Genomic DNA, 26,335 nt, shown 5'->3' with positions numbered 1-26,335 from the left:
AGAACTTTATGATATGTATATAACAAATGTACAGTACATGTATTTGTTGAATAAAATTGCCGAGCCTTCTAAAATAGAAGCAAAAACTGTAGTCAATCATGTGTTTGTCCATAATTGTAAGTTGGTTCGTTTAGGCCTCCGCTTGAATAAACCAAAGTTGGAATTGTTAAATTTATGCTATGTAGGCTTTCAACAACTTTTATTATACGAAAGATCCAAATAAGGCACAGAAAAGGTGTACGACTTGCCAAATGAAGTTTTATCATGCCCGTTATTTTATCTTTTCCAAAGCACGACAAAGTTTTATTGCTACTCTTTCTTTCTAATTTGGCATAACTTTAACAGCCAAAAGTTATGTTGACAACGTCAACAGTTTTCGCACCCGTCGACATGCAGGTAAGAGCGCTCCGTTTTCAAGGACCCTTTGTAGTGATCCAACCTAACAAATAGGCAACCTGTATTAGAAAGCAATGGATTCATTGCCGCGGTATTCAGTGTCAGCGCTAGCAAGTGCTATCAAATATACCAATTGTAAGAAACATTTTCATCAACTTGCTAGTGGAAAACAACAACATTTTAACGACACCAACGGTGGGATGAGTTCATCGAAAAAGGCGGACGAATCGATCAAATATGCGCATTGCGATCGTGGCATGGCATTCGAGGAACGCCTTTTCCAAAGACATCGCGCTGTCATGGTCGACCACACCAATACCCCCAAGGAAGACATAAAAAAGGTTTTTGCAGAAGCTCAAGCCGGTACTTATTTATACCAGCTCAAATGCAGCTTACCAGAATCCTTCTATGCGGATATCATTCATAACACCACCGCTTACCGCATGAATAACTTTATACCCGACTTCTTGTACATTTATGAAGATCCTGCCAGTAAAATAAAAAAGATCCGTATTATTGATGCCAAGTCATCAAAGGAGTTATCCAAGACCCATCAATTTCAAGTTACTTCCTATGCTTTTTTCCTGTCCTATTTGATAAAAGACATCCGCCATGTGGAGATCGATGAGATAGGAGGTGTTTGGTTACCGTCCAACATGGACGAGCCAGTGACGTTTCGGATTGATTTCGTCTTACACAAGATTCGATATGTCTACCTTGACGTGCTTGTGAAGGTATCCACGACACATTCGCAAGAGGAGCAAGAAGCAGAAGCAGATTGGACTAAGCTATCTAGAAAGGGCCGCGACATTCAATGCCCACAATGTAAAGAGGATGCTTCAAACACACTCAAAACCCTGGCCCTTCTGGATAAAGACCCAACCTATCCATTGTCAATGAATACGAAGGACGAAAAGTTAGACATGGATAAGCTGGCTGAAATTTTGCAGAATTTGGGCATTACTAACGGACAACAAGAAAACGTAGTCCATTGGGCCGAATACTATAATGACTGCATTGAGACGTACCGACGAAAGCAACCTAAATTTATGGGATATGCTACCGTATTGACAGCAAAAGACGTCGATCATGACATCTATATATACTTGCAAATAGATCCCTTTTTACAGAAACCGTTTCTTTATGGTATTCAAGTGGTAGATACGAGAAACCCAGACAACGAGGTTTTCGAAGCGTTTTACTCTATAGATTATGAAAAGTATGCCAGCAAAGAAGGAGACACAGAAGAGCGCAAAAAGGCCTATAGCGATTTTGTCGACAACTTTATCCAAGATTTAACAGAAACGCTCTATCAAATGGACCAGCTTCAATCGCGCTGTTTGTTTTACGTGTATAACTCACAGGAAAAAAAGGCCATCCAACAACTTCTGTACGAAATTGTTCGATCGGATGGGGATGAACTGGTGACAGTCAATGCGGAACGTAGAAATGAAATCATCACGGATGCCATGCGCTGTTTGGTTGTTTTGTTCCAAGATACGCAGTTACTTGGATTACCAGGCATTGTTCATTTTCCTGATATGCAGGATGTTTGCAATACATCCTCTGTGGGTCGATCTGTGAGCATTCAACAGCTACTCGAACAAAATGTCGTGCTGGGTGTTGCGAGATATCAACACTATAAGCTGTCAGACGTTGTCGAATGGATGACAGACACCGTAAAACTCGATACCGAAGTGGAACGAGCAGGCCTTGATTTGAATCACGTTTACTCGTTCTGGAAAGGGGACAAAGAGGGCGTGTCGCTGTCCAACCACAATGCCAATTTGACATCTTGCACTACAGAAACTTTGATTCTGCATCGTTTCATATGGCTACAAGCCATCCTGTCAACATATCGAACATTGACGCAACAGTACAGCGCAGAAACAGGGATGGAGCTTTTCCCGTTGGTTTGTAAGCCGTTCCAATGGCCCTCTGTGCAGAATTTCAATCATCTCTTGTTTGCCAAATTGATGTTCTTCAAACAAATGGAATGTATTAAGGCCTGTGATGAAGTTCGTATGGATCGCATCAAAGACTTGTCACATTGGGAAAGACAACGACAGCAGCCGCTATTGGATGCTCTTGCTGAAGAAGGGCATCGTTCGGGCGGGTTGGTTTTGGAATTGGTAAGGATGGAGCAGTTGAACCAATACGACCATCGGCTGACATTTTCAGTCAGCCCATTTTTGAATGGTCCTGAAGTTCAGCATAAATTGGATCGATTAACTATGGATAACTTTCGACAATATATTTTGGTGCCTGACACGCGAGAAGTAAGGCTCTGATTACTCATGTACCGAATTAGCTCAGAGTTCTATTTCATTTTTGCTGATCCGTCTTTTCCAAAAGGGCATTTTGGAGACAATTCAGTTCTCGGATTTGATGTATATGAACCTTGGAAAGTTTAAAAAAATTGGTATTCGCTGTGTGGATGTAGAGGAAATTCACCATAATGAACTTGTCTTGTGTGGATATCGAATTAGTACTCGTATAAGAAGATGGCGATTGTATAGACGATTTACGAACTTTACGACTATTTTGACCATTAATGCTTTAAAAAATTTGGATCAAGATCCGAGAAACAACGATATTATTGTAACTGAAAAGATAACAAAAAGAAGGGCTACACTACAGTAAACAAATGTTTCACAATGTAATTGTTTTTTGCCTTTTTTTTTTCTTTCTATCACATTGGGCATGGCCTATAGTCCTTAATAGAGAACCCTAATGAATGGGCAAACAAAAATGTGACAGACGATATCCATTTCAACAGCAATGACACAGCTATCCAAATGAGGGAAGCGTTTTCCATGTCGCCTTCACAGAAAACTATATCGGCCAACCTATCTAAGAAAAGACTGCAGATTATTTGGGGACCACCGGTAAGTGGGATGGAGTGACATTGTTTTATCATTGGACTGTGCCTCTGACAGAACTTCACCTGACTGAAGGGGTCTGGAAAGACTGAATTCTTGGCACTTTTTATCAATTGGTACATCAAGTGCTGGAAGAATCAAGTGGGTAATACAGACAAGAATTTAACGATCGGCGTCACTGCTTTTACACGCAATGCTATTATCAATCTTTTGAAGCGCATAGAAAAAGTTCAACATCACCATGGTTTTGATGACGAGTTCTCTATCATGTATGTGACGGAACCTGAATGGGATGACACTCAATTCGGTGAGGCTTCCAACATCATAGACTCGGAATGGAACACGTCGCTCACCGTAGTGAATCGCATAAGAAGAAACACACCAATCAAGATTTTTGTTATTGGCGCAACGGTATGGAGTTGGAACAAAATGAGGTGTAAATGGAAGACATTTGATAAAACTGGATGTAAAATGATGATTTTGGATGAAAGTACACAGGTAGACAGCGCTGGCTTGGCATTTTGTGTTAATTTACATGTGAGGAGGATGAGGCGGATAGAGACGGATTGATTTTTTCTGATTTTTTTGTTATCTATAACAGTTACTTGTACCAGATGCATTGCTAGCCATTGCCTGTCTATCAAAACGTGGAAAACTGATCATAGCTGGTGATCATATGGTAAGGAAGATGAATTAAAAAGCCTGTATAGAAAAGTCGTTGTTCACATCCATCTTTACTCGATATGATGACAAAAAATAGCAACTAGGCCCAATTATCAAACATGATTATTCAGATATAACCTTACGACTGGACGATCCTATGCTATTTGGATCTATTCAACAATGTTTGATGCGAACTGAGGATAATCGCGCGATTCCAATGCGGAAATTTTTATTGCAGAAAGGTGCAGTGCATGACTTTGGGCCCAACACGCTTCAGTTGAAGGATAATTGGCGAATGGTAATTGAAAGAATTCTTTTTACTATGAATGCAAAGCTCACTAACTATTCTATTAGAATGAAGAATTAAACGAGTTTTTTAGACAAGTTTATGGTCCTGAATATACTTCCCGTTTCCCAAAAATTAAGCTTCATCTTGATTTGGAATTATTAGAAAAAGAAGAAGAAACGGAGGATCCTCATCTTATGAGTCATGACAGCAGTAGCAACAACATCAAAAAGAAGACAGACTTTAAATTGATAAAGTCGATTCTGGACCCATCCAAGCCGATCTCCTTGGTAAAGATTGTTCGTAATAGCAGCAGCAGCAGCAGTATGTCTGATTTTCATCAAGACAAAGAAGCAGTGGAGAAGGAAGCCGAAATTGTTCAAACATTGATTGAATCTTATCTCTGTGCTCGAATCAAAAATGTGGATGCTTCTCAAATTCCAGCTAACCATGCTAAACAGGAACCCCTAGCGATGGTAGTGGTACCTCACCATCAGCAAAGAGTGGCTATCAAAAGAAGAATACCTCATTTCATTCCGGTAGATACAGTGGAGAAAATGCAAGGGCAAGAGTGTGATTTGGTCATTGCCTGCTTTTCATGTATGAATAATACTGGCCGAGGCAAAAAGACGAATGAATTTTTACGTGATTTCAGAAGATGGAATGTAGCTTTATCACGAGCCAGGTAACCCGAAAAAGGTTCAGGGGGCGGGGGATGAGGGAAGGGGGGGCTGGTGGTGTGGAGGTGGGCGGATAAGAGGGGTTATAAGAAGTTAATCCTCCATTTTCTTGATAGATGTAAGGTCATTATCTTGACAGTGGACGAATTACTCAATCCTCACCCTATGGAAGGTTTATTGGACTCGTTTACACATACGTTGGAACCTACAGATGGATGGGCTTTACTGTGTCTGTTACAAGACTGGGCTCAAAGTAAAAATTCTCTATGGACATGGGTGGCATAACTTTAAAAAAGGCTAATGAAACGCCGGGAAATCAGTCAACAAGGTCTAGAAGCCAATGTTGTGTGATTTGTACTATGATCATGATTTGTTTCGAAAATCAATTTATGCCCGGTTAAGATGAAAGATAAGATATTCATGTTTATAGAGTCATGTCTTTTTTTGGTTTATGTTTTTCTTTAATGATATAAAAATGAATGAAATGATAAAGAATATATTATATAAATTTTATAGATGACAGAAAATAAAGAAATGCAGTAATTTAAAAAAGAAATGGGCTTTTTTTTTATGGATTTTGTTTTCGTGTTTTCTAGCGTTAGATTTCAAAGAGAAAGGAATATCCTTTTTTTTTTTTTTTGTTTGTTTGTTTTATGATGAAAGTTTTCAGAAAGAAGCAGTAACTTCTTTTTGGTATAAGTTTTAGTATGCCAGTGTGTTGGTTAACATGTCAATTAAAACGACGTTGTAATTAAAGATTCGAATAGTCGAATCTTGTATCATTCATAAAGCCCTGCTGCTGTCCTTCATTTGACTGCTGCTGCAAGAATGCAGTTGTTGTATCACTATTAGACATCATGGGCTGTTGTGCATATCTAAAGCTCACAGCTTCCTTTGATGGGTCTGACTTTAATTGGAAATGTTGCTGTGGGTGACGCTGTGGATGATGAGCATGAAAATTAGTAGTCGTAGGTTGTGGCGAACAAGCATCTGCAGAGGATGAAGGATTCTCTTCATTATCATTGTTATTAGAAGAGTGTTGCTGATGGTGATGATGAGCTACCATACCCATATAATGGATAGTATTTGAGTTGTCTTTTTTTAGTAGAAAGAGTGAAGGGTTAGTATCTACGATGTTTCACGTCAGACAGGCAAAAAGTTTTGAGAAAACATACTGTTGATGACGAGAGGTGATGAAGGAGAGGTCAAGCATTCATTTTTATGGATGGTCTGTCTATTTTCATTGCCACTGCCATCAAGCAAGTTTGGAGAGGGATGAAAGTATTGGGTTGTTAATCTCGTATTTCCGGGGGTAGTAGTTGTCACTGACAGTTCTGCTGCTGCTGCTGCTGCCGCTGCCGCTGCTGCTACAGCAGCATCTATTGTTGTTGTTGTTGTTGTTGTTGTTGTTTTTGTTGTTGTCACGGGTGAAGTTTGCTGTACCACCATGGTATATAATGGATCGGCCTCGGACATGTGTTGCTGCTGTGTATGTGAAGGCGATAAGGGAGAGGTACTACTAGACGAGATGGGAGAAGATTGTGATAATTGACCAACGTTATTGGTTATTGCAGATGTTGTTGCTTCCATGGATGTAGATAGCGCTGGGCCTCCGCCAATAGGAGATGAAGCTGAAGAGGCGATGTAAGGGTTGCTCTTTGCATTGGCGGTGGTGCTCGTAGTTGTTGTGAGACTGCCATAAGTGTGTAATGGCTGAGAAGAGGAGGCATACAGCATTCTTGTATTCGTGTCACCTGTTGTTACAGGTACTTCGACAATAGGTGAACCTGAAGTACTGAGGCAAACGTCATGGCTGTTGCTGTTATCATTTCCACTTGTACCCGGTGAAGTAACATGCGAGGTAGTCGTATTAGAAGCGGTATGCATCATACTGGGAGCGTCAGAATGATGATAGTGCATGTTTGCTAATTCAGGGCAAGATTGTCTATGTGCGTAGAATGGCGATTGATGTGGCTGTGGATGATGCACGGCAGTATAAATGCTGCTGGTGCTGAAAGAATGAGGATGAGTGTGTTGGTTAGGCAGACTGTAAGTTACTGAAGAATGTTGGCGAGCGGAAGGAAATAAAGCTTCATGTTGAGAAGATAACCTTGGATGCTGTTGTTGTTGTTGTTGCTGATGCGGATGATGATGGTGATGGTAAGGAAATGAGTGTGAATAAACATATGGATTGGTCGCATAACTACCATAAGGAGGAGGATGATGATGGCCTCCGCCTGCAGCTGCAGCTGCAGCAGCAGCCGCTGCTGCCGCCGTTGCTGAATTGACCATGCTCGTAGGACAATAACCATAATGTTGAGATGCACGGCGAATGGGACCACTTGCACCATAGGGAGACATGCCTACTGCAGCTGCGGCTACAACAGCATCTTTCGTAGACATAGGTCTTCCATTCGCTTCACGAGAACTGCGAGCAAATAACCATGGATCGGCAGCTATGTTATTCATCATTCTATGGCTGTGAAAGGTTGCATTTGCATAGTCACCACTGTTGGAACGGTTATTTGAGGAGGAACGACCCGAGCCTCGCACAGATGATTTTGCTCGATGTTCATTCTCTGCAGCATACTGATCTACTGTCCAGTAAGAGCCCTTGCCAGGTTCATTCACTGGTCTCGATACACGAACGAAACTCTTGTTTAAAGATAAATTATGACGAATCGAATTCTAGAAGGAAAATGATATGGATATAGATACAAACTGTTTAGTTAACACTGAGAAAGGGGAAGAGAGCACATCATGGATAAGCTTGGAAAAAAATAAAATAAAAAAAATTGCTACCTTCCAACCGGATCCTGCGGTTGCATAGTATGGGTAATGATCGATGACCCATTGGTATATTTGACTAAGTGTTAATTTGTTATCAGGGCTACGCTCAATAGCATATTTGATTAAAGTCGCGTAAGAATAGGGTGGCTTTCCATCTGTGTTTTTCTCTACGGTTATCTCTGAAGTAGAAGAACGGCTTCTGTCTGATTTCGAACTTTCGGATGTGCTCAGGTCACTTTCCACAGCTGAGGCAGGATGGTTACTGTTAGAGCTGTTGCTCGAGTTCATAAATGGTTGCTCCTCTTTTATCATAGGATCTGTAGTATCTTTGTCATTAATAACCGGATTGGCGGCATCATGATTATAATAGGGGTCTACAGTGGCTGAAGTAAGGTGTGGAGGTGGTGGCGGCTGCATCCAAGCAGCTGTATCAGGAGAAGAGGAGTTGCTTGTGGTGGTGGTCATAGAGGAGCTATTTTTATGCATCTTTGGGGCTGCTATAGAAGTCATGTTTGTTGTGGATGCTAAATATTGCATTGTTCAATAGAACGGTAGACGTAAGGTAAAATAACAAAGAAAAAGGAACTGTAAGTCTTTTTCTTATTATTTGTTTGGGTGAAGAAAGGGAGCAGGATTGCTATAAACGATGACTACACGAAAGACGAGTCAGTTGAAAGAGAAAAAAAAAAAAAAAAAAAAAAAAGGAAAAAAATAAAAATAAAGAGACAGAGTGATAGTATAAGATAAGAAAGAAAAAGGTCTGAAATGTATGGAGAGATAGTTTTTTTGCTTATAAGAATCCAAGTAGAAAAATGCAGTGGCAAAGGGAAAAAAAAAAGGACCAAATCAGGTGTTCAAATACCTCTGAAAAGTCATTAACGTTTGAACCGTACTGTTAGTATAATGACGTGGTAGAAAAGAAGCTGCTCTTCTTAAGGCGACAAAATGTACGTTATGTATTTTCAAAGGATTATGAAGAACAATCCGAAATTTTATTCCATGAATTATGCAGTGAACTTTATTTTGGCGCGTACGAAAATCATCTTTCATCGCATCTCTCACATTTTGCACACAAAAGAGAAAAAGAAGAAAAGAATCAGCCTGTTTCTTACATGATGGTGGCAAGAAAATCATTTCTTTCTAATGCCTATATTATGTCTTGCTATAGGTGCAATAGAGCGTTTTGGAGCAAAAGAACATTTATGAAAAGGGTTCACCGGGCAATGGCAGTTCTTTCATTTTTCTATCAACGACGGATGCTTAACAAAGTGAGGCTTTTTTAAAAGAGGATACCATACATGTACAGTGCATCTATCATGCATTATACGTCTGCAGAACCTAAAACCGAAAGACTGCTGATCAGAACAATAGGTTCAGTTAGTAAAAATTCGGATGGCTTAACAAGCACACATTTCTCTTGGCCCTCTTTTGCCTGGTTTAAACCCAAAAAAAAAAAAAATGAAAAAAGATTTACTTTGGAACTAAAAAGTTATTTATGTAGGTTGAATATTTTGCAGCAGTGTTCACACATCTTTGTCTAACTTTTAAGTTTTTTCATATATATCCTTATTAAGAAGGCATTTTTCTTCCAAGTCGTACCACTTAAGGTCATCATTGAGAAGCAAGAAACGAAAGGCTATACATATCCTTAGTAGAAAGAGTCAAATCGATGTAAGCTTGCCGACTATTTGAAGAGCTATAGACTCATGATGCATCAAGGTGGCGACATTGTTCAGGATTCGCAAGGGATAGAAAGAGAAAAGCGCTATTTACCAAGTTTTGAAAGGCTTATCATCCTTTTATAATGTGTTTCATCACTAACAAAAAATTGGGCACTCAATCACAGTGCTTGAGCAAAGTAAGCTATTGAAAGAATAATATCCATACATATAAAACGCTTATTTCCCACAGCTTTATTTTTTTACTTTTTTTTCTGGGTATTCAATCCAATACATCTATATGTAGAAGTATGCATCATCTATGTTTGAACCATGGATAGCTACAGTCACTCTCCAAAAAGATAAGGCTTGAAGTGTTTGATAATAATAGCAACGGCTAAAGTCAGACAGACTTGGACTATCTGATATAACTATATTTTACAAAGATCCGAGCCTCAGACACACACAATAAGAATAGTGTTGTGCGTAACATTCTGATCGTTTCTTTACTTAACAACAAAAACGTGAAGATTTGTTCTTCTTTTTGCTGATCTTCAGGGTAAACTTGGGTGCTTCACGCTAACAAAATATTAGATTGGCTTGCTGTAGACTCATGTTTGCTCATAGTTATACAGAAGGCTCTATTTGCTTTATATACGCTGTCTCTCACGATTCTTTGTCTGCCTTTCTCTTTCACTTTCGCTTACTCTTTCTTTTTTATCTCGGAAATAAAAAAAAGCAGATGACGTTTATGGATAGACCGACGAAATTAAGGGCCAAAAATCCTAAACCTACTACAGTGTAACTTCAAAACGGAATGCCTCCCGTTCTTTTTTCCATTAAACCTGATATAAAGATGCTCATCCAACGTCAATTATGCAATGCATCACATGGTCTTGTCAAAGTAAAAGAGAACATTTCCCATTTTTCCGTCCAAATCCATGAGGATGGTTTTTTATTAGACGAATGTGAACCCATTCTTCATTTAAACTAAAAGTACATTTCTAAATACAAGTTGAGTATCATGGTTATCAAGGCTTTTGGTTGGAAGGCTGTTGTTGTTGCGGCTGCTGTCCTTGTTGTTGTTGTTGCATATCGGGTGGAGGCATTAAAGGTTGACCCTATAAAACGGATACATCTACATTAGCCAATGATGATTCTTACATTACCCAAAAAAAAAAAAAAAAATACTTTACAGAGACAGCTTGTGTCATCAGGTCCCAAACAGACATCTTCATGTCTTTCATCATTTGCATTTGTCGTTCCATATCTTGTGCCATGGCTTCTTCTTGCATCTTCTTTTGTTGTTCGAATTCAGAAGCAAATGCTTCACGTACTTGTTTTCTCATTTGGTCTAGATAATGAGGTGGTGGACCTTCTGTTTGCTTTGCTGCACCGCCTCCGCTCAATAGGGAACCTAAATTACGTGATCCCTTCTTCTGAGCTTGTTCTTCTTCCCATTGCTTGATATGTGCCTTTTTAATTTCTTCCTCACGCTTGGCCCATTCAATTGGAATGTGCTTGCCTTCGAAACTCTTTAAAACAGGTCGAACATCCTCAGGTGATGTCAAGGCAACAGCTATTTTGCACAATGTTAAGTTATTTCACGTTAGAAAATGCAAAAAAAAAAAACTAGAAACATACAGATTTAAAAATCAATAACTTACCTTCCAAGAAAGGTATATAATCTAATAATCCACTATCGTTGGCTTCACCCTTCCATGGTTTCAAAGCAATACCGTTTTCAGGTTGTAAACAGAATGACTCAGGATTCGAGTCCATGATGATGACTTTACTCAAATCACGGTTCAAGTGAGACAAGTCTTTGATGTATTTGCCATCCTTATACCGTGTTCCTTCACGGTAAAGTCTGTACATGGCGTATTGATATGGATCAAGTTTATCCAACAAAGGTTGAGCATTCTAAATAAACGAATCGAAAGCAGAGTGGATGAATATGAATTGCTTTTAGTCGCAAGGAAAAAAGTGTTTGCTTACCATAGAAGGTTGAGAAGTGAATATAACAATTTCATAGAATTGGGAAAGGTAGGCCAAGAAATAGTCAACACCAGGTCGTTTGGCATGACGCCAACCATGCTCTTTCTACAAGGTGTAGTGGAAAGTTTTGTTTTAGTTTTTCTATTGCGACTGCTTATCCATCCATTGTTTTTGGTTCATGAAGCTTACATCCCAAGTTGTGTATACTAATGTTTCATCCAAATTGATCACCAAAGTGTAAGGACGTCTATAGGGTTCTGGTAAAGGCTCAGGAAGAAGTTTATCCCACATGGGTTCGTTCATTCTCTAAATGTGTTGTATATTCCGTCCTCGATGTCAATTAATTTTACGACAGCACAGAATCAGTTCTCTGTCCATTACCTGTTGAAAGTCGTGGAAACGATCCCTACAACGCTTGTATGCTGCCGCAAAGGTATTATCTTGGACATACTATTCAAAAGGATAGTGTGTTGCTTTTTTAGTTGTCTTTCGTTTCTCTATTGATTTCAATAACTGCATCCTTTAACTTTTTTGCTCTTGTTCTAACCTTATCTTCTCTTCCATCGTTGAATGGACGACCTATCCGTGGAAAAAGAGAGTCCATTGTCAACCATGCCCCATCCATCAACCACTCATCATCCAGATGGAAGCCCAGGTTTGTTAACAATGACTATTTATACCTACCATAGTATAGTAAACTACCAAGACCAAGACCAGTGAAAACACCGGCTGCCAGAGCCATTTCTTTATAATTGTTGTCCTTTTCTCCTTTGGCTTTGGTAGGCTTTTTATTCCCTTTAGGTAGCGTAACTTTACTTCTAGAAGCACCGGCGGTTTTCTGTGCTAAAGCTTCTTCAGCTAAATTATGAGCGGCTTTGGACAAGTTCTCTGGTTGTCGCCTTAATGTTGAATAGGTGTTTCTGCTGAACTTTTGGAGCGATGAACGCAACATGGTATTCTATAGTGCAGTTGAAAACTGTTTCGAAAGTTGAGAGCAAAAAGTACAAAAACCCACACACCTCACGCTTTGGGTATCCCTCTCTCCAACAACCCCCCTTCCTTAATATGAAAATAGTAAAGTGGCTTGTAGTCACTCAGTTTTTGAATGCCCAGCCAACTCTTGGCTCGCCCCTGCTAGGGATACCGGGGGGTGGTCAAGCATCTGCTTTTGCTCCGCCTGAAATTTTGCAGAAAAAGAAATTCATGCTACACAAGCGAATCATTTTTGTTGCATAAAATCGGAAGATCAAAAACCCAGGCACCGTCTGTGCCACGTTTATAAAATAACACAAATTCCGAACGTCTGGAGGCAAAGGTACATAGAGGGAAGGAGCCTTATGTTAAAAAGAAATGGAGGGTAGGCAAAGAAAAAGAAAAGCTATTCATCTTTTTTAAGTCAGGCAAATAAACCCTCTATGAACAGATTTTGAGTTGTCGGCTCAATAACAATCAGTACTATTTTCAGGATTTCGTTGATTTGCTTCATCAGTGATGCAGAATGAGCAATGTGTTCAACAAGAACAAGTAAAAGAGTACTTTCAATAGCTGTCTATACAATAAAAATTCTTATGCCAATTTACTCAGCCGTACATTCATCAAATGGATGGAGATTGCGTCAACGGCCACTCCTTAGCTGGGCTTGATCGATAAGGTTCAATGAATTTGATGTTATGTTTGTTACATATTTGAAGAATCGTTTAAAAAGCAACCATGCAGCTGTTTTGTTCTAGCGTCTAATCTTCTGGCATAACTAAAGTCTCGACTATTACTCTGCCTTATCATTCTCTCTTCTCCCTTTAACTTAATACTCAACATCATATAACCTATTTATTTTGTGGTGTTGTATTTCTTTTTCCAGTACTTTATTCTCTCGACTCCATTAACAGAGTGCTACGATAGTAGAGATAGAGCGTAAAGGATGTCCACAGAAGAAGAGGAGAATATCCCCAACCGCTCGCCAGAAATGTTGGCTACGGCCAATAACTCATTCGTAGAAGATCCGAATAAAGTAGCTGCAGCAGTTGTCGATGAAGCGGATTTTCATGATGCACCCTCATCCAGTCCAACCATGATGCCTACTGATATCAGTCAAACGCCTCTTGAGGACAACCGAGTGGCCGATGAGCAACAACCAATATCTTCGCGTCCAACGAATCCATCTACTTCTGCCGTTACACTACCAAAAGAAGAATTTGCTGAGATTCGTGCCTATTTTGCAAAGTAAAAATAAAAAAAAAAAAAAGTTGTTTTATTCAACATTGGGCTTAATAAGCTGATGTTTCTCTTTGTATTTAAACCTATTAGTATAGAGTCAGATGCCGGTCCAGTAGAAGCAGTAGTCAACGATACCATTGAAATAAAGCCGTCAACATCATCTGAACCAGCGGACGCGCCTACACGGTCCATACTACCGCAACTGACCGCTTCAGAAGGTATATTCGATTGATCCATCACTTATAAACTTTCTTTTATCTAACTATCTATGGGGATTAGGTCAAATAATGATGGAGGGGAAAAAAGCCCGACGCCCAAGCAGCCGAGCCACTTTAGAGTCTTTTTCTACTTCAGATGTTCTTGACGTGGATGTATCGGCCACTGTGTTGGAAACGGACGACAGCCGTTACATGACGTATGCTTCTTCTGCAGAAGACATGCTTGCCTTACTCGAGGCTCGTAAATACTCGAACCAAATACAGATGAAGAACACAATGGCACAAAGTTCAGGCGCATCCTCTGTACGCAGTAGCATTCTAGTGGACAAAAAGAATAGAGCATCCGCTGCTTTCCTGGCACCTGAATTGATCAATCCACTGGAAGGCTACACGTCCACCACAACGGAACCCGCGGATTATCCGGCATGGGGTCCACACGACTGTTTACCTGTGACACTGGAAGAGATAGATGCCGTTTTCAATGACATGGCCCACACGTTTGGGTTCCAAAGAGATAATATTCGCAATATGAGTGAGCATTTGAAGGTCATGCTTGATTCACGCGCGTCACGATTAGCACCACAAATCGCACTGGATACTTTACACGCCGAGTATATCGGTGGGGAGCATGCAAATTATCGCAAATGGTATTTTGCAGCGGAAATGGATGTGTATGATGCCACAGAAGAGGAAAAGGCACGGACAGCGTATGCCACGCAAGGGCTCAAATGGACGGAGCAAATGCAATTAAAACGTGCTCAAGCGCAATGGGATGAATGTATGCGCCAGTTAACCAATATGGAAAAGCTACAGCATCTTGCGCTTTATCTGTGTATATGGGGTGAAGCAGGCCCCCTCCGTTATACGCCGGAAGCGCTTTGCTTCCTCTTTAAAGTGGCTTCTGATCACTACTTTTATTTAAAGAGGGCACCTGCCGATGAAGAAGACCCCAACGCCAGCGCAGCCATGCCCGAAGGTGCGTTTTTGGATACACTCATCACGCCCTTTTACCATTTTTTCAGAGATCAGATGTACAAAGTTCACAATGGAAAGTATTTAAAGCGAGAACGGGACCATGACAAAGTGATAGGCTATGACGACGTCAATCAGTTCTTTTGGCACTTTACCTGCCTCGATAGAATACGGCTACCCGCTGCTCAGCAGCAGGATACCAAAACAAAATCAGCGCGTCAACAGCAGTCCTCCATCGGCCAACTACCAGCCCACCAGCGTTATGCGGCCTTGAAGGATGTCGATTGGAAAAATACATTTGAAAAAACGTACAAGGAAAAACGGTCTTGGATGCATGCCTCGATCAACTTTGCTCGTGTGTGGGTCATTCACATTGTGACCTTTTGGTACTATATCATGGCCAACGCCTATCCTCTGTATCTTCATCCTGACCCAGAGATGGCAGAGAAAGAAAAACCTGTACAAATATCCATGGTGGCTCTCGGCGGTGTCGTAGCGTGTTTACTTTTCATCATTGGCTCCTGTGCTGAGCTGGCCTATATACCATTCACGTGGCGTAATGCAAAATGTGTGCTACGGCGCATGGGCTTTCTTGTTTTACTTGCAGTGATCAATGGAGGCCCTACCTACTATTGTGTCTACATGAATAGGACGAGTCGGATGTCTTTGCTTACTTCGGTTGCTCAACTGTTGGTGAGCGTGGCTACCACGCTTTATCTGGCTGTGGTTCCCTCGGCGCGATTGTTCATGCGCAAATCCATGGTGACACGGGCTGAACTGGCCAATGAGCACTTTACCGCCAGCTTTCCGTCTTTGAAACGGATTGACCGTATCATGTCGATTTGTTTGTGGGTATGTGTCTTTGGATGTAAACTACTCGAGTCCTATTTCTTTTTAGCTCTTTCCTTCAAAGATCCCCTCAAAGTGATCAGCTCGATGACCATCACCCACTGCCATAAGGATGCGATTGTGGGCCTTCTTATCTGTGAGCACATGCCACGTATCACGATTGTCCTCATGTTGATCATGGATATGGTGCTGTATTTCTTGGATACGTATCTTTGGTACGTCATTTGGAACACTATTTTTTCCGTGGCTCGATCGTTCTACCTAGGCATTTCGATTTGGTCGCCGTGGAGAAACATCTTTGCGAGACTGCCTCAGCGTATTCATGTCAAGCTGTTGGCGACGAATGATATTCCTCTCAAGGTCAAGCCCAAGCTTTTATGCTCTCAGATCTGGAACGCGATTGTGGTGACCATGTACAGAGAACATTTAATCAGTGTCGATCATCTACAGCGAATGCTTTACCAACAGGTAAAATGAAAAAAAGTGACTTTTTTGCATTCAGTAAACCCTCCCTCTTTTAACCGTTCAACAGGAAGTAGATGCACTTCATGGTCAACGTACTTTGAAAACGCCCGCGTTTTTTGTTTCGCAGGAAGATACTTCCTTTAAAACAGAATGCTTTCCTCAAAATGGGGAGGCGGATCGACGTATTCGGTTTTTTGCTCAAAGTCTGACGACGCCGATGCCTCAGCCTCATCCTGTGGAATGCATGCCTACGTTTACCGTGCTGACGCCTCATTACGGCGAAAAGATATTGCTCTCTCTCCGAGAGATTATCAAGGAAGAAGACAACAGTACGCGCATTACTTTGCTTGAATATTTAAAAAAGCTCCACGGTGTGGAATGGCATCATTTTGTGCAGGATACAAAGATGCTCGCGCATGGCAGTGAAGAAGCCATTCGATTAGGCGCTATCATCGACAACAATGACGGGGAACAGGAAGGGGAAAAGAACGAGGCCGCGGTCCATATAGGCGACATAGGAGGCCATCGACGCACAGACTCTCAAGTATCCGCTGCTTCGACCGTGTTGACAGCCGCCACACTGTACAGCCGAAAAGAAGAGACGGCCAAAAATGATGATGTCCCTTTTTATTGTATAGGTTTCAAACACGATAAACCTGAATTTACGCTGCGTACACGTATATGGTCTTCGCTCCGAGCTCAGACATTGTACCGTACGGTGTCTGGTTTCATGAACTACAAAAGAGCCATTCAAATTCTCTTTCGCGTCGAACGACCCGATATTGTGAAGCTGTATGAAGACGACAAAAAGAAACTCAACCGTGATCTGAATCGCTTGGCGCACCGCAAATTTCGGTTCCTCGTGGCGATGCAACGTTATGCTAAATTCAGCCCAGCGGAAGCAGAAGATGCCGAGCTTTTACTCAAGGCGTTTCCCCAACTGCAAATAGCGTACATTGACGAAGAAGAAGGAGAAGGAGGCGAGACCATTTATTATTCTTGCCTGATTGACGGGCTGTGTGATTATGTCGAGGGCAGCCATGGGCTCAAACGTCAGCCTCGTTTCCGTATCCGTCTCGCGGGCAATCCTATTTTGGGCGACGGTAAATCTGACAACCAGAACCATGCCATTGTTTTCTATCGCGGTGAATTTTTGCAGTTGGTGGATGCAAACCAAGACAATTACCTGGAAGAATGCTTGAAAATACGAAATGTGCTGAGCGAATTTGAAAATCTCGAACCGACGTCTACCTCACCGTACTCGACGCACTATGAAAAATCCAACAAGGCGCCGGTAGCGATTGTGGGAGCGCGTGAGTATATCTTTTCCGAGAACATCGGTGTGTTGGGCGATGTAGCAGCGGGTAAGGAGCAGACGTTTGGTACGTTGACGCAACGTATCATGGCCAAGATTGGCGGTAAACTGCACTATGGCCATCCAGACTTTTTAAATGCGATCTTTATGACGACACGCGGCGGTGTATCGAAAGCGCAAAAGGGGCTTCATCTGAACGAAGACATTTACGCTGGCATGAACGCTTTTACGCGTGGTGGACGTATCAAGCATACCGAGTATTTCCAATGCGGTAAAGGACGTGATCTCGGGTTTGGGTCCATTCTTAACTTTACCACCAAGATAGGGACAGGCATGGGCGAGCAAATGCTGTCACGAGAATACTACTACATCGGTACGCAATTGCCTCTGGACCGTTTCTTGACGTTTTATTATGCTCATCCTGGTTTCCACATCAACAACATTTTCATCATGAAGTCCGTGCAACTCTTTATGCTGGTGATTTTGTTTGTCACTGCCATGGCGACGTCGTTGACGATCTGTGAGTACAACCAGGACGCCCCGGATGCGCCTCTGACACCCGAGGGGTGTTATAATCTGATTCCCATCATCGAATGGGTCAAGCGGTGCATCATGTCTATTTTTGTCGTGTTCTTTGCGGCGTTTTTACCGTTGTTCTTGCAGGAGCTGACGGAACGTGGGTTTTGGCGCAGTCTGACACGTATGGCACGGCATTTCATGTCACTGTCTCCCTTGTTTGAAATTTTCGTGACTCAAATCTACACGCATTCGGTGCTGGAAAACTTGATCTATGGTGGAGCGCAATACATTGGTACGGGCCGTGGTTTTGCGACGTCGCGGCTGTCTTTTGCCCTTTTGTATTCACGCTTTACAGGGCCTAGTATCTATGTAGGGGCAAGAAACCTGATTATTATGCTGTTTGCTTCTCTGGCCTACTGGTTGCCTCATTTGATCTATTTCTGGTTGACGGTCGTGGCTCTCATTGTCTCCCCTTTTGTGTTTAATCCCAACCAGTTTAGTCGTCTCGACTTTTTGATTGATTACAAAGAGTTTATTCGCTGGCTGTCCCGGGGCAATTCGAAACCCCATGCTCATTCGTGGATCAGCCATACGCGAGCAGGACGAGCGCGTATCACGGGTTACAAACGCTATGCCAAGGCAGGTACAGGTGCTGCCGCTACGACAGTGCGTGGAGACACGCCTCGTGCCAGCCACGCCGCTATTTTTGTGTCTGAAATTCTATTTCCCCTTTTTTATGCGATGCTATGTACGATTCCTTATATTTTTGTCAAGAGTTTTGATACAGAAGAGGGCGCGACGACGCAGCAGCAGCAGCAGGGTAGGACAGCAACAACGGGCGCACAACCTAGCCCTCTGATTCGCATTGGCGTTCTCTCTTTTGCTCCTCTTTTGCTGAATGCGCTGGGTTTATTGATGTTTTTTGGTGTGTCGATCGGGGTGGGTTCCATTGTGAGTCTCTGGTCCAGCAAGTTTGGCAGTGTCATTGCGGCGACGACGCATGCGTGGTCCGTCATGGGTCTGATGGTCATTTTTGAAGTGCTGTTCGTTTTGGAAAACTGGAAGTTGACGCATGTCGTGTTGGCGATGGTAGCGATGGTGTCCATTCAACGTTTTGTATTGAGAGTTTTGACCATTCTTTGCTTGACAAGAGAATTAAAGCAAGACGAAGCCAACCGAGCCTGGTGGACTGGCAAGTGGTATGGACGTGGGGTAAAGATCACTTTCTATGTTGGATATTGGCTTTTTTTATTTCCTACGATGATCTCACCTTTTTTTTTTTTTTTTTTTTCTTTTGGATGATGGGATGGGGTGGGGTGGGGTCTTTATAGCTTGGATGGCACGGTAAAGTAGTCCTTTTTTTTTTTTTTTCATTGACGCTATGTGAAAGTGATATTGATGATGCCTCTTTTCTTTTGATGGGATAGTCATTACACAACCGGGTCGAGAATTTGTCTGTAAAATGATTGAAATGTCTGAATTTTCCACTGATTTTATTCTTGGACATATTATCTTGTTTTTCCTGTCTGTGTTTCTCCTTGTACCTTACATAGATACTTTACATTCACTGATGCTGTTCTGGCTGCGACCTTCGAAACAATTTCATGCTCCTATTTGGACGGCCTCACAAAAGAGAAAACGGATGCGCGTGGCGATTTGTTACGGCATTTTATTTTATAGTTTATTCCTCATTTTTGCGTGTCTCGTGATAGGACCGCTCATGGTGGGGCAACCCATCTTGTCCAAAATGATACCTAAAAGTTTAAGAACTGCAATATAAACAGAGAGAGATATATATATATATATTATGTATTAAAAAGGGGGGGGGATCCAATAGGATTGCATTCCTCTACACGCGAAAAAAAAAAATAAAATTTTTTGATCTGGTTCTAGGTCCTACTCGTTTGGCGACGTGACAGAACTTGGCGGGCCAAATAAAAAAGAAAAAAACAATTTTTTTTTCCCACTGAAACTTTTATCACATCAGCAAGAAAGTGATGGTGGGGGCGGGCAGGGGTTTTGTCATGAAGGGGTGGGGGAGAGAACGCTAAGGTTTACGTGGGTCCCTTCCGCCGCCCAAGAAAAATGAAATATTTTTTAGCCCTAAAAAAGGGTAAAAACATAAAGACGCTATAGCAACTGAATGAAACCCAATGTAAAAAAAGGCCGGTGTACCTTGAGAGCTTTTTTTTTTGCTCTTTCTTTTGCTGTGACTGGTGGCGTTACTTTTTTTTTACATGTCAAAAAGTGGCTGCTGACTTGGAATAAATTTTTCAAATTCTTGCTTTAAAAAAAACAGGTCTATCGAAAACGATTTCATTTTTTTTCTCTATTTATTGACACTATCTATCTTCTCTTTTTTTGTGAAAGGGGATCAAATCAGCCGCTCTGTGTATTCATTTTCAATATTATTAGCCAACAAATCTAACAAGAGAAGAAAAAGAACACTTGGCATTCGTGCTGTTTTGAAGACTTTTAAATTTTGAAAAGAGTGGAAGAAAAATTTTTTTTTTTCTGTTTGACCTGTTTATCCAAGCCCTGTTTTTTTTTCTTATTTCATAAGCCTTTTTTTATCTACTTGTATCTACGTTCTATTATAAAGCCCTCTTTCTCTCAACCACCTTTCATATCATTCATTCATTTCAATTAGCAATAGGAAAAAAAAAATGATGGGAGGGTAAAGTATCATCTTGTTTGATCCAATAAACATGCAAAAGAATAGCCTGGTTGACCCCTCTACGACATTTTTATAGAGTGACCATAGCACATCAACAACAACAAGAGCAGCAACAACAACAACCACCACAACAACAACAACAACAACAGGATCAGCAACCACTGAACGCCACGACCCGGGACCATTTTGGTATGGTAGCACTGGATCAACAAGAGGACAGCACGATTCCTACAGTGACAGAAGAACAACTAAATCAACTGTTTGCCCATACGAACGATTGGACCCACCCCAAACTTCCTATGGTAGAGGATTTGACAGGCGAAGTGCAAGACATGATGATGAGGTAAAAAAAAAAAAAACCACCACAATGACACATGTCCATGGACGACAAGGAACTGACCCGCACCCCACCCCTCGTCTTTCTTTTTTGAATTAGGGAATCATTGAATTCTTGGTTACAAGCTTGGGGAACGGATCAAACGCATTGTTTGACCGATATGGATACAGCAGCGCAAATGCTGGCTCAATCCATTCAACTCACGACGGATCTTTTTGGTGCAGACCATGGCGGTGGTGTGGTGGAACAAAATCCATTGACGATGAATGATTTCACGCAAGCCGCGGCTTTCTATGATGAAATGACGTTTGTGTCGAGTAGCCCTCTGGACTCGAGCACGTCTACGTCTGCTACTTCTTCACCTGCTACGTCTGCGCAGGTCAGTCCTATTGTTCAACGTGCGACCGTGGATCCGATCCACAAGGATTTCATGGATGCAGCGGCTGCTGCTGCTACTGCTACTGCTACTGCTGCTGCGGTGGATGGCGTTGATGCCACGTCGGCTGCTTCTACAGCCGTGGCTATGGAAAAAGTCAACCCATCTTTCCACAAGACCAATGAAGAAGAGGAAATTGATATTGAAGAAGTGAATGTGGAGGTGGAAAAGGAGAGGAGGATGACGGAAGAGGAAGAGGAGGAGGCAGTGCCAGTACGGTGGGGATCGTCCTCTGTATCTACTGAGACAGAGACGGCAGAAGAAAAGGAAAAGAAAGCAAGCGTGCTCGAAGCAAGTGAAGCGGATGCCTTTGAACGTGGTTTAAAACGTAAAAGATGTTTGAATAGCAGTGTCTCGGAGGAGGAGGAGGAGGAGGAGGATGCCTCCAGCAGCAGTAGTGACGAGGAGAGCTCTTCTTCGTCTTCTGCTTCTTCGGATGAAGAAGAGGAGGAGGATGATGTCTCGGATGATTCTGAAGACGAACGCACGGTGATTCCTACGACGGTGGCGAATATGAGTAGTCGTGGTCGCTATGCCTCCTCTTCGGATTCTGATTCTGAATCGGATGCGGAAGGCAGGCATGGGATGCCTGCCAGACGTCATGCTGCTGGTGCTGGTGCTGGTGCTGGTGCTGGTGCTGGTCGTGGTCGTGGTCGTCGTTCTCGCGTCCGTTCGTCTCCCTCTTCGGCGGTGCCAAGCCCCTATATTTATATGCACAAACGTCAAATGGAAGAAACACTCTTGGACCGTATTACGAATCAATTGGATCCCGAAAGGCTACCTAGCATTCTACCGATTCTGTCACCGGAAAAGGCCAAAGGTGCTTCGCAGGAAGAAGAAGTCGAGATTGATCTGTCGAGCGTGGCACGAGAACAGTTGGTGCAAGTGTTGTTTTATGTGGATGCTTGTATTTTGGAACAGAATGGAGGCCCCACTGTCCATGTTGAGGATTATATTCGAAAGCAGCAGCAGCAGCAGAAGGCATCCGTCGAGGAAGAAGAAGAAGAAGAAGAAGCGGGTGGTCATGCCAAGAAAAGACGTGGCATGGCGGCCCATGGACAGAGACAGAGAAAAAGACGTAGTACAGCGGGAATGCCGAAAACAAGGACGCGTGAAGAATTAACAGAAGATATTGATGCGGGTGCATCCTCTGACGACGACGCCTCTTTTGCTGTGGATGCATTTGATTTCCCTGCTTACAGCCACCGAAAGAAAAAAGTAGAAGGGCCGATCTCGATGGCTTCCTTGACGAAAAGAGAAAATACAGTCTCCTCGATGGCTTCTACGAAGCGTCATGGTAGCAGAAAGAAAGGCACAAGTCCTAGTGGCAGCAAAAGAAATAGACGCAAGAAGCATCGTCAGGCAGACGATGAGGCGGTGACATCCTCTGTCACCGTCTCTCAAGACCCTAATAGTATAGCCATTGCTCGACCCAAACGACGGGCGGCTGTTCACAAACGAAGATTACTAGAAGAAATGCTTGCTCCTTCGGACGAGGAAGAAGAAGAAGAAGAAGAGGAGGAGGAGGATGAAGAGGAAGAGGAGAGGTCAACGACAGGTGGCGGTTCAAGCAATCTGATTGTCTTTGGTAATGAAAAGATGGATTACCGAGTGGTAGACAACAAGACCATTATCCACAACCCTGCACCGGTGATATCCGATGCCATGACAAACCAAGTGATAGCTATTGCTTCCGTGACCGAACAACCACAGCAGCCGCAGCAAGTTGCCGTGGATGATACCGATGAGGAAATTGATATCTTGTTTTAGACTTTATGTTTTCTCGCAATGATTCTATTTTATTTATTCCAATCTCTCTTGTATAAAAAATTTGTGTATTTTCTATCCCCCCTCCCCTATCCCATCCCTTCTTGTTACATAGTCTCATCTTTGTTTATCCCATTTGTTTTAGAAATTCCTTTTATTTTTCATCTTGATTATATTCCCCCCCTTTTTCTCATGTCTTTTGTATCATTTTTCCCAAATAATAAAAAGCTTTTCCCATCTAATGATACAGGTGTCCTGGTGGCTTGAAAGTGTTTTTTTTCTTTTTTTTTTTTTTCTCCCCCTCCATCTATCGACTGCCCATCCTATTTTTCTCTGTCGACGTCTGATGCCCGTAAAAAAAAGTAGAATCTAAAACCAAAAGAGAGCTGAAGTGGAGATGATAAAGAAAACGCAAACCGTCCATTTCCTTTTTTCTGTTTTATTGATGGGGTGGAATAAAGTCATTATTTTAACAAATTAAATGAAAAAAAAAAAAGAGAGAAGCGAGAGGTTGAAGTTGAAAAAGCCGTTTATTTCTTCTATTGAATAGAAAGGAGAAAGAAGGTGTTAGTTTTTTTTTTGTTTTTTTTTTTTTTCTCATTCCAACTTGTGTCCATGGGTGAATGCCTCTTACCTTGTTGGCTTCTTCTTCAGCTCTGTCACGGGCACGCTTTTCACGGATACCAAGAGTACGAGCAGCAGCACGAGCAGCACGGAGCTTGGCATAAGCATGGACGGCCTTGTCTTCAGCAGTGATTTCACGAGCTTCAGGAGCAGCAGGGATTTGTTCAACGGGGAAGAGAGGACCACGGTGTTGAACAGCAGCGGCGACTTCAGAGGCTTCGGCATCACCCTTCTTGGCCTTACCGGCCTTACGGGGGAAGACGATAAGCTTAGCCTTGTAAGCCTTCAAACGTTGAACGTTGAGTTCAAGGGATTCGTTGGATCTGTTGCGACGACGGTGGTCAACAGCGATACCGACAGTACGGGCTTCCTTACGACGAATACCAGCTTCCTATGATGCCACGGAAGAAGAAAATGTCAACCCATGATCCGTTTTCCGAGTCTTGAGGCATTTTTCTGATGCCCGCCCCCGCCCCCCCCCACTCTTTCTCTGCTCTTCCCATCTCTCTCTCACTGGCAATACTACTATTATTCTTACCTTGAGTTCTTCAAGAGTGAAACCACGGCCAGCTCTCAACTTCATGTTGTAACGAACAGTAGGACAACGAACAGCAGGACGAAGGAGACCGTCAACGGGTCTGGGAGCAATACGAGCAGCCTTTTGGACACGTGCGATTCTTCTGGACTTTTTACGGCCAGCTTGATCGAACCAAGTCTTGACACGACGAGCCCATTGCTTACGGAAGTGCTGGTTGGGCAACTGATTGTTGTGCTTCAAAACCATGGTCTACAGGATGGGCATTCCATTCAATGAAAATCAAGGTTGTCATATAGTGAAGGAAAGGGTGTTGTTTTGATTCAATGTCGTTCCATGGGTTAGGAAAAGTGGAAAGAGAGAATAAATGAAGAGATTACATGTTAGCCATCCACAATTCGGTTTTTCATGTGTGTGTTTGTTTTGCTCCCTTCTTCCTCCTCCTCCTCCTCCTTCCAACACACCATCTTTCCAAGCGCAGCATCGGACATGGCCGTCATGGTGGTATCCGATGGCTCATGTTGTTTTCGCTTTCTGAATCGACTCTACTATCGTCCATAACAAATGCGTTGTTTTCGATCTATCTTTTTTTCTCCATCATGATGGATGGCAGAAGGATGGATTCTTGATGTTGTGTTGGATGGTGAGGAGAGGGAGTGTGTGAGTGTGTATGTGTGTATACATACGTAAGGATTACCAAGTGGATAGGGAAAGAGGGAGACTTGAACAGCTGCCAACGGCAAGAATGACCAAAAACGATGGATGGGGGTTTAGGAGCCCGAAGAGAGCTTCCCCTTTCGACCCGGGCCAAAGGACCGCACCCTCAGAAGGGGGCCAATTTTTTTTTTTTTTGCCCCCCTTCCTCGGAAGACGGGCCACGCTTTCATCCTTTCTTTCTTTTTTTTTTTTTTTCCCAACTCATGATAGTGTTGTACTCTTAAGGCATTTGGAAAAGGTACAAGTCCGTCCTGTCGTCGATCCGTGTTTCAAAGAAAGATAAAAAGTAAAGACGATCGTGTCTTTGGATGGTGTGGCGTTCCAAAATGAGATGGAATAAAAGAGCATCAGCCGTGTAGGACCTACAGTAGGGGGGTTGTTTACTTTGCTCCGTAGCCACCACTCGCGTACAAAGCGCGAAGGAAACGGAATGGGGGTTGTATGTTATTCAGTCAGTGCAGATGATCTCTGTATGCTTTTCAGTATCTCACGTCGGGCAGATGACATCGATCCTCCTTTGCCCGCCTTTTCTGTTCATTGGTTCAACAATGACAAACTTGGGTTGATGTGTGGCATTATCATTGGCTTTATTTTTTTTAGGCTCAAAAATGAGCAAAGAGGGATCATAGAAGCACCAACATAGGTTGGGCTTTTGGAAAAGAAAAAAAAAAACAAAAAAAACCAACCGCGCCCTACGTCATTGAAACCCAATTTTTATCGTGCATATACCAAGGAATGGATTGCATTTACACCTCTTTATTATTTTAATTTTGTTATAATTAAAATCCGAGATACCGCTTACAAAAAAAAAAAAAAGAAAAAAGTCCCTTAAAGGGTTCATGCAAATAAGTGGGCTATGAGGAGAGTAAAAAAAGAAAAAAAGATTTTCCTCTTTGCCCTTTGTGTCTTGTTTTTTGATTGGTAAAACCACTTTTTTTAAACGGCGATTTTCGCCCATTCTTCGCTTACTTAATCAAAAGAAACCAAACCATACAGACACATAACATAGGGTTAACGTTTAGATCAACGACCTATTTATGGAGTTTTGAGATTATTTTTTTTTTTTTTTTTTTTTGTAAATGTCACTGCTGACAGTCATTGTAGTCATCATTCAACGCCTTTGTTGCTCTCAACCTATCCATGTGCATCCATTCCTACATAGACACACACACCCAAAAAAAAATCACCTGCATGAATCTTTCAGGAAAATAGGATAATCCTACTATTTACTTGGCTCACTACTGTCTAAATCGAGGTTTCAAAATTTTTACTTTTTTTAATTTTCCCTCCCCTCTTAAGATTTAAGAGAGAGAGAGAGAGAGAAAAGAAAGGGTATT

The 26,335-nt window shown here is 42.2% G+C and overlaps 8 protein-coding genes across 8 annotated transcripts; 5 read left to right on the top strand and 3 right to left on the bottom strand.

Moving 5' to 3' along the window:
* Positions 1 to 190: 190 nt before the first annotated feature.
* On the top strand, positions 191 to 5,560 carry BDF20DRAFT_901567 (uncharacterized protein). Its single transcript, XM_053082813.1, has 8 exons — positions 191 to 2,675; positions 2,752 to 2,997; positions 3,111 to 3,284; positions 3,354 to 3,776; positions 3,880 to 3,957; positions 4,039 to 4,239; positions 4,296 to 4,912; positions 5,024 to 5,560. The coding sequence occupies exons 1-8, from the start codon at positions 471 to 473 to the stop codon at positions 5,190 to 5,192; spliced, it is 4,113 nt and encodes a 1,370-aa protein (XP_052930894.1). The 5' UTR covers positions 191 to 470; the 3' UTR covers positions 5,193 to 5,560.
* Positions 5,561 to 5,658: 98 nt separating this feature from the next.
* Positions 5,659 to 8,207, bottom strand: BDF20DRAFT_840355 (fork head domain-containing protein; the record flags this gene model as incomplete). Its single annotated transcript, XM_053079379.1, has 3 exons — positions 5,659 to 6,002; positions 6,083 to 7,595; positions 7,710 to 8,207. 3 exons carry the CDS (start codon positions 8,205 to 8,207, stop codon positions 5,659 to 5,661), a joined length of 2,355 nt encoding a protein of 784 aa, XP_052930893.1.
* A 2,179-nt stretch (positions 8,208 to 10,386) lies between these two features.
* On the bottom strand, positions 10,387 to 12,305 carry BDF20DRAFT_908487 (HAD-like domain-containing protein; the record flags this gene model as incomplete). The annotated part of the gene is made up of 8 exons (XM_053083483.1): positions 10,387 to 10,476; positions 10,552 to 10,934; positions 11,023 to 11,278; positions 11,354 to 11,458; positions 11,543 to 11,659; positions 11,735 to 11,803; positions 11,901 to 11,932; positions 12,038 to 12,305. The coding sequence occupies 8 exons, from the start codon at positions 12,303 to 12,305 to the stop codon at positions 10,387 to 10,389; spliced, it is 1,320 nt and encodes a 439-aa protein (XP_052930892.1).
* A 777-nt stretch (positions 12,306 to 13,082) lies between these two features.
* On the top strand, positions 13,083 to 19,882 carry BDF20DRAFT_992089 (1,3-beta-glucan synthase component-domain-containing protein). The gene is made up of 6 exons (XM_053085368.1): positions 13,083 to 13,573; positions 13,658 to 13,785; positions 13,847 to 16,074; positions 16,139 to 19,117; positions 19,237 to 19,249; positions 19,333 to 19,882. Exons 1-6 carry the CDS (start codon positions 13,272 to 13,274, stop codon positions 19,683 to 19,685), a joined length of 6,003 nt encoding a protein of 2,000 aa, XP_052930891.1. The 5' UTR covers positions 13,083 to 13,271; the 3' UTR covers positions 19,686 to 19,882.
* Positions 19,883 to 20,571: 689 nt separating this feature from the next.
* On the top strand, positions 20,572 to 23,125 carry BDF20DRAFT_840352 (uncharacterized protein; the record flags this gene model as incomplete). Its single annotated transcript, XM_053079378.1, has 3 exons — positions 20,572 to 20,582; positions 20,659 to 20,925; positions 21,019 to 23,125. The coding sequence occupies 3 exons, from the start codon at positions 20,572 to 20,574 to the stop codon at positions 23,123 to 23,125; spliced, it is 2,385 nt and encodes a 794-aa protein (XP_052930890.1).
* BDF20DRAFT_901540 (uncharacterized protein) lies at positions 22,878 to 23,424 on the top strand. Its single transcript, XM_053082812.1, has one exon. The coding sequence runs from the start codon at positions 23,144 to 23,146 to the stop codon at positions 23,387 to 23,389; it is 246 nt and encodes an 81-aa protein (XP_052930889.1). The 5' UTR covers positions 22,878 to 23,143; the 3' UTR covers positions 23,390 to 23,424.
* Positions 23,397 to 24,987, bottom strand: BDF20DRAFT_901538 (ribosomal protein L13e). Its single transcript, XM_053082811.1, has 4 exons — positions 24,968 to 24,987; positions 24,285 to 24,533; positions 23,757 to 24,137; positions 23,397 to 23,661 (listed from the first exon to the last, which is right to left on the bottom strand). The coding sequence occupies exons 2-4, from the start codon at positions 24,528 to 24,530 to the stop codon at positions 23,653 to 23,655; spliced, it is 636 nt and encodes a 211-aa protein (XP_052930888.1). The 5' UTR covers positions 24,531 to 24,533; positions 24,968 to 24,987; the 3' UTR covers positions 23,397 to 23,652.
* On the top strand, positions 24,652 to 25,049 carry BDF20DRAFT_901537 (uncharacterized protein). The gene has a single exon (XM_053082810.1). The coding sequence runs from the start codon at positions 24,662 to 24,664 to the stop codon at positions 24,908 to 24,910; it is 249 nt and encodes an 82-aa protein (XP_052930887.1). The 5' UTR covers positions 24,652 to 24,661; the 3' UTR covers positions 24,911 to 25,049.
* Positions 25,050 to 26,335: the final 1,286 nt, after the last annotated feature.

This window comes from Mycotypha africana (assembly GCF_025528875.1).
Source record: "Mycotypha africana strain NRRL 2978 chromosome Unknown BDF20scaffold_17, whole genome shotgun sequence".
Taxonomy (NCBI): Eukaryota; Fungi; Mucoromycota; class Mucoromycetes; order Mucorales; family Mycotyphaceae; genus Mycotypha; species Mycotypha africana.
The sequence above is the reverse complement of the archived record's forward strand: the minus strand, read 5'-3'. Positions and strand labels throughout refer to the sequence as shown.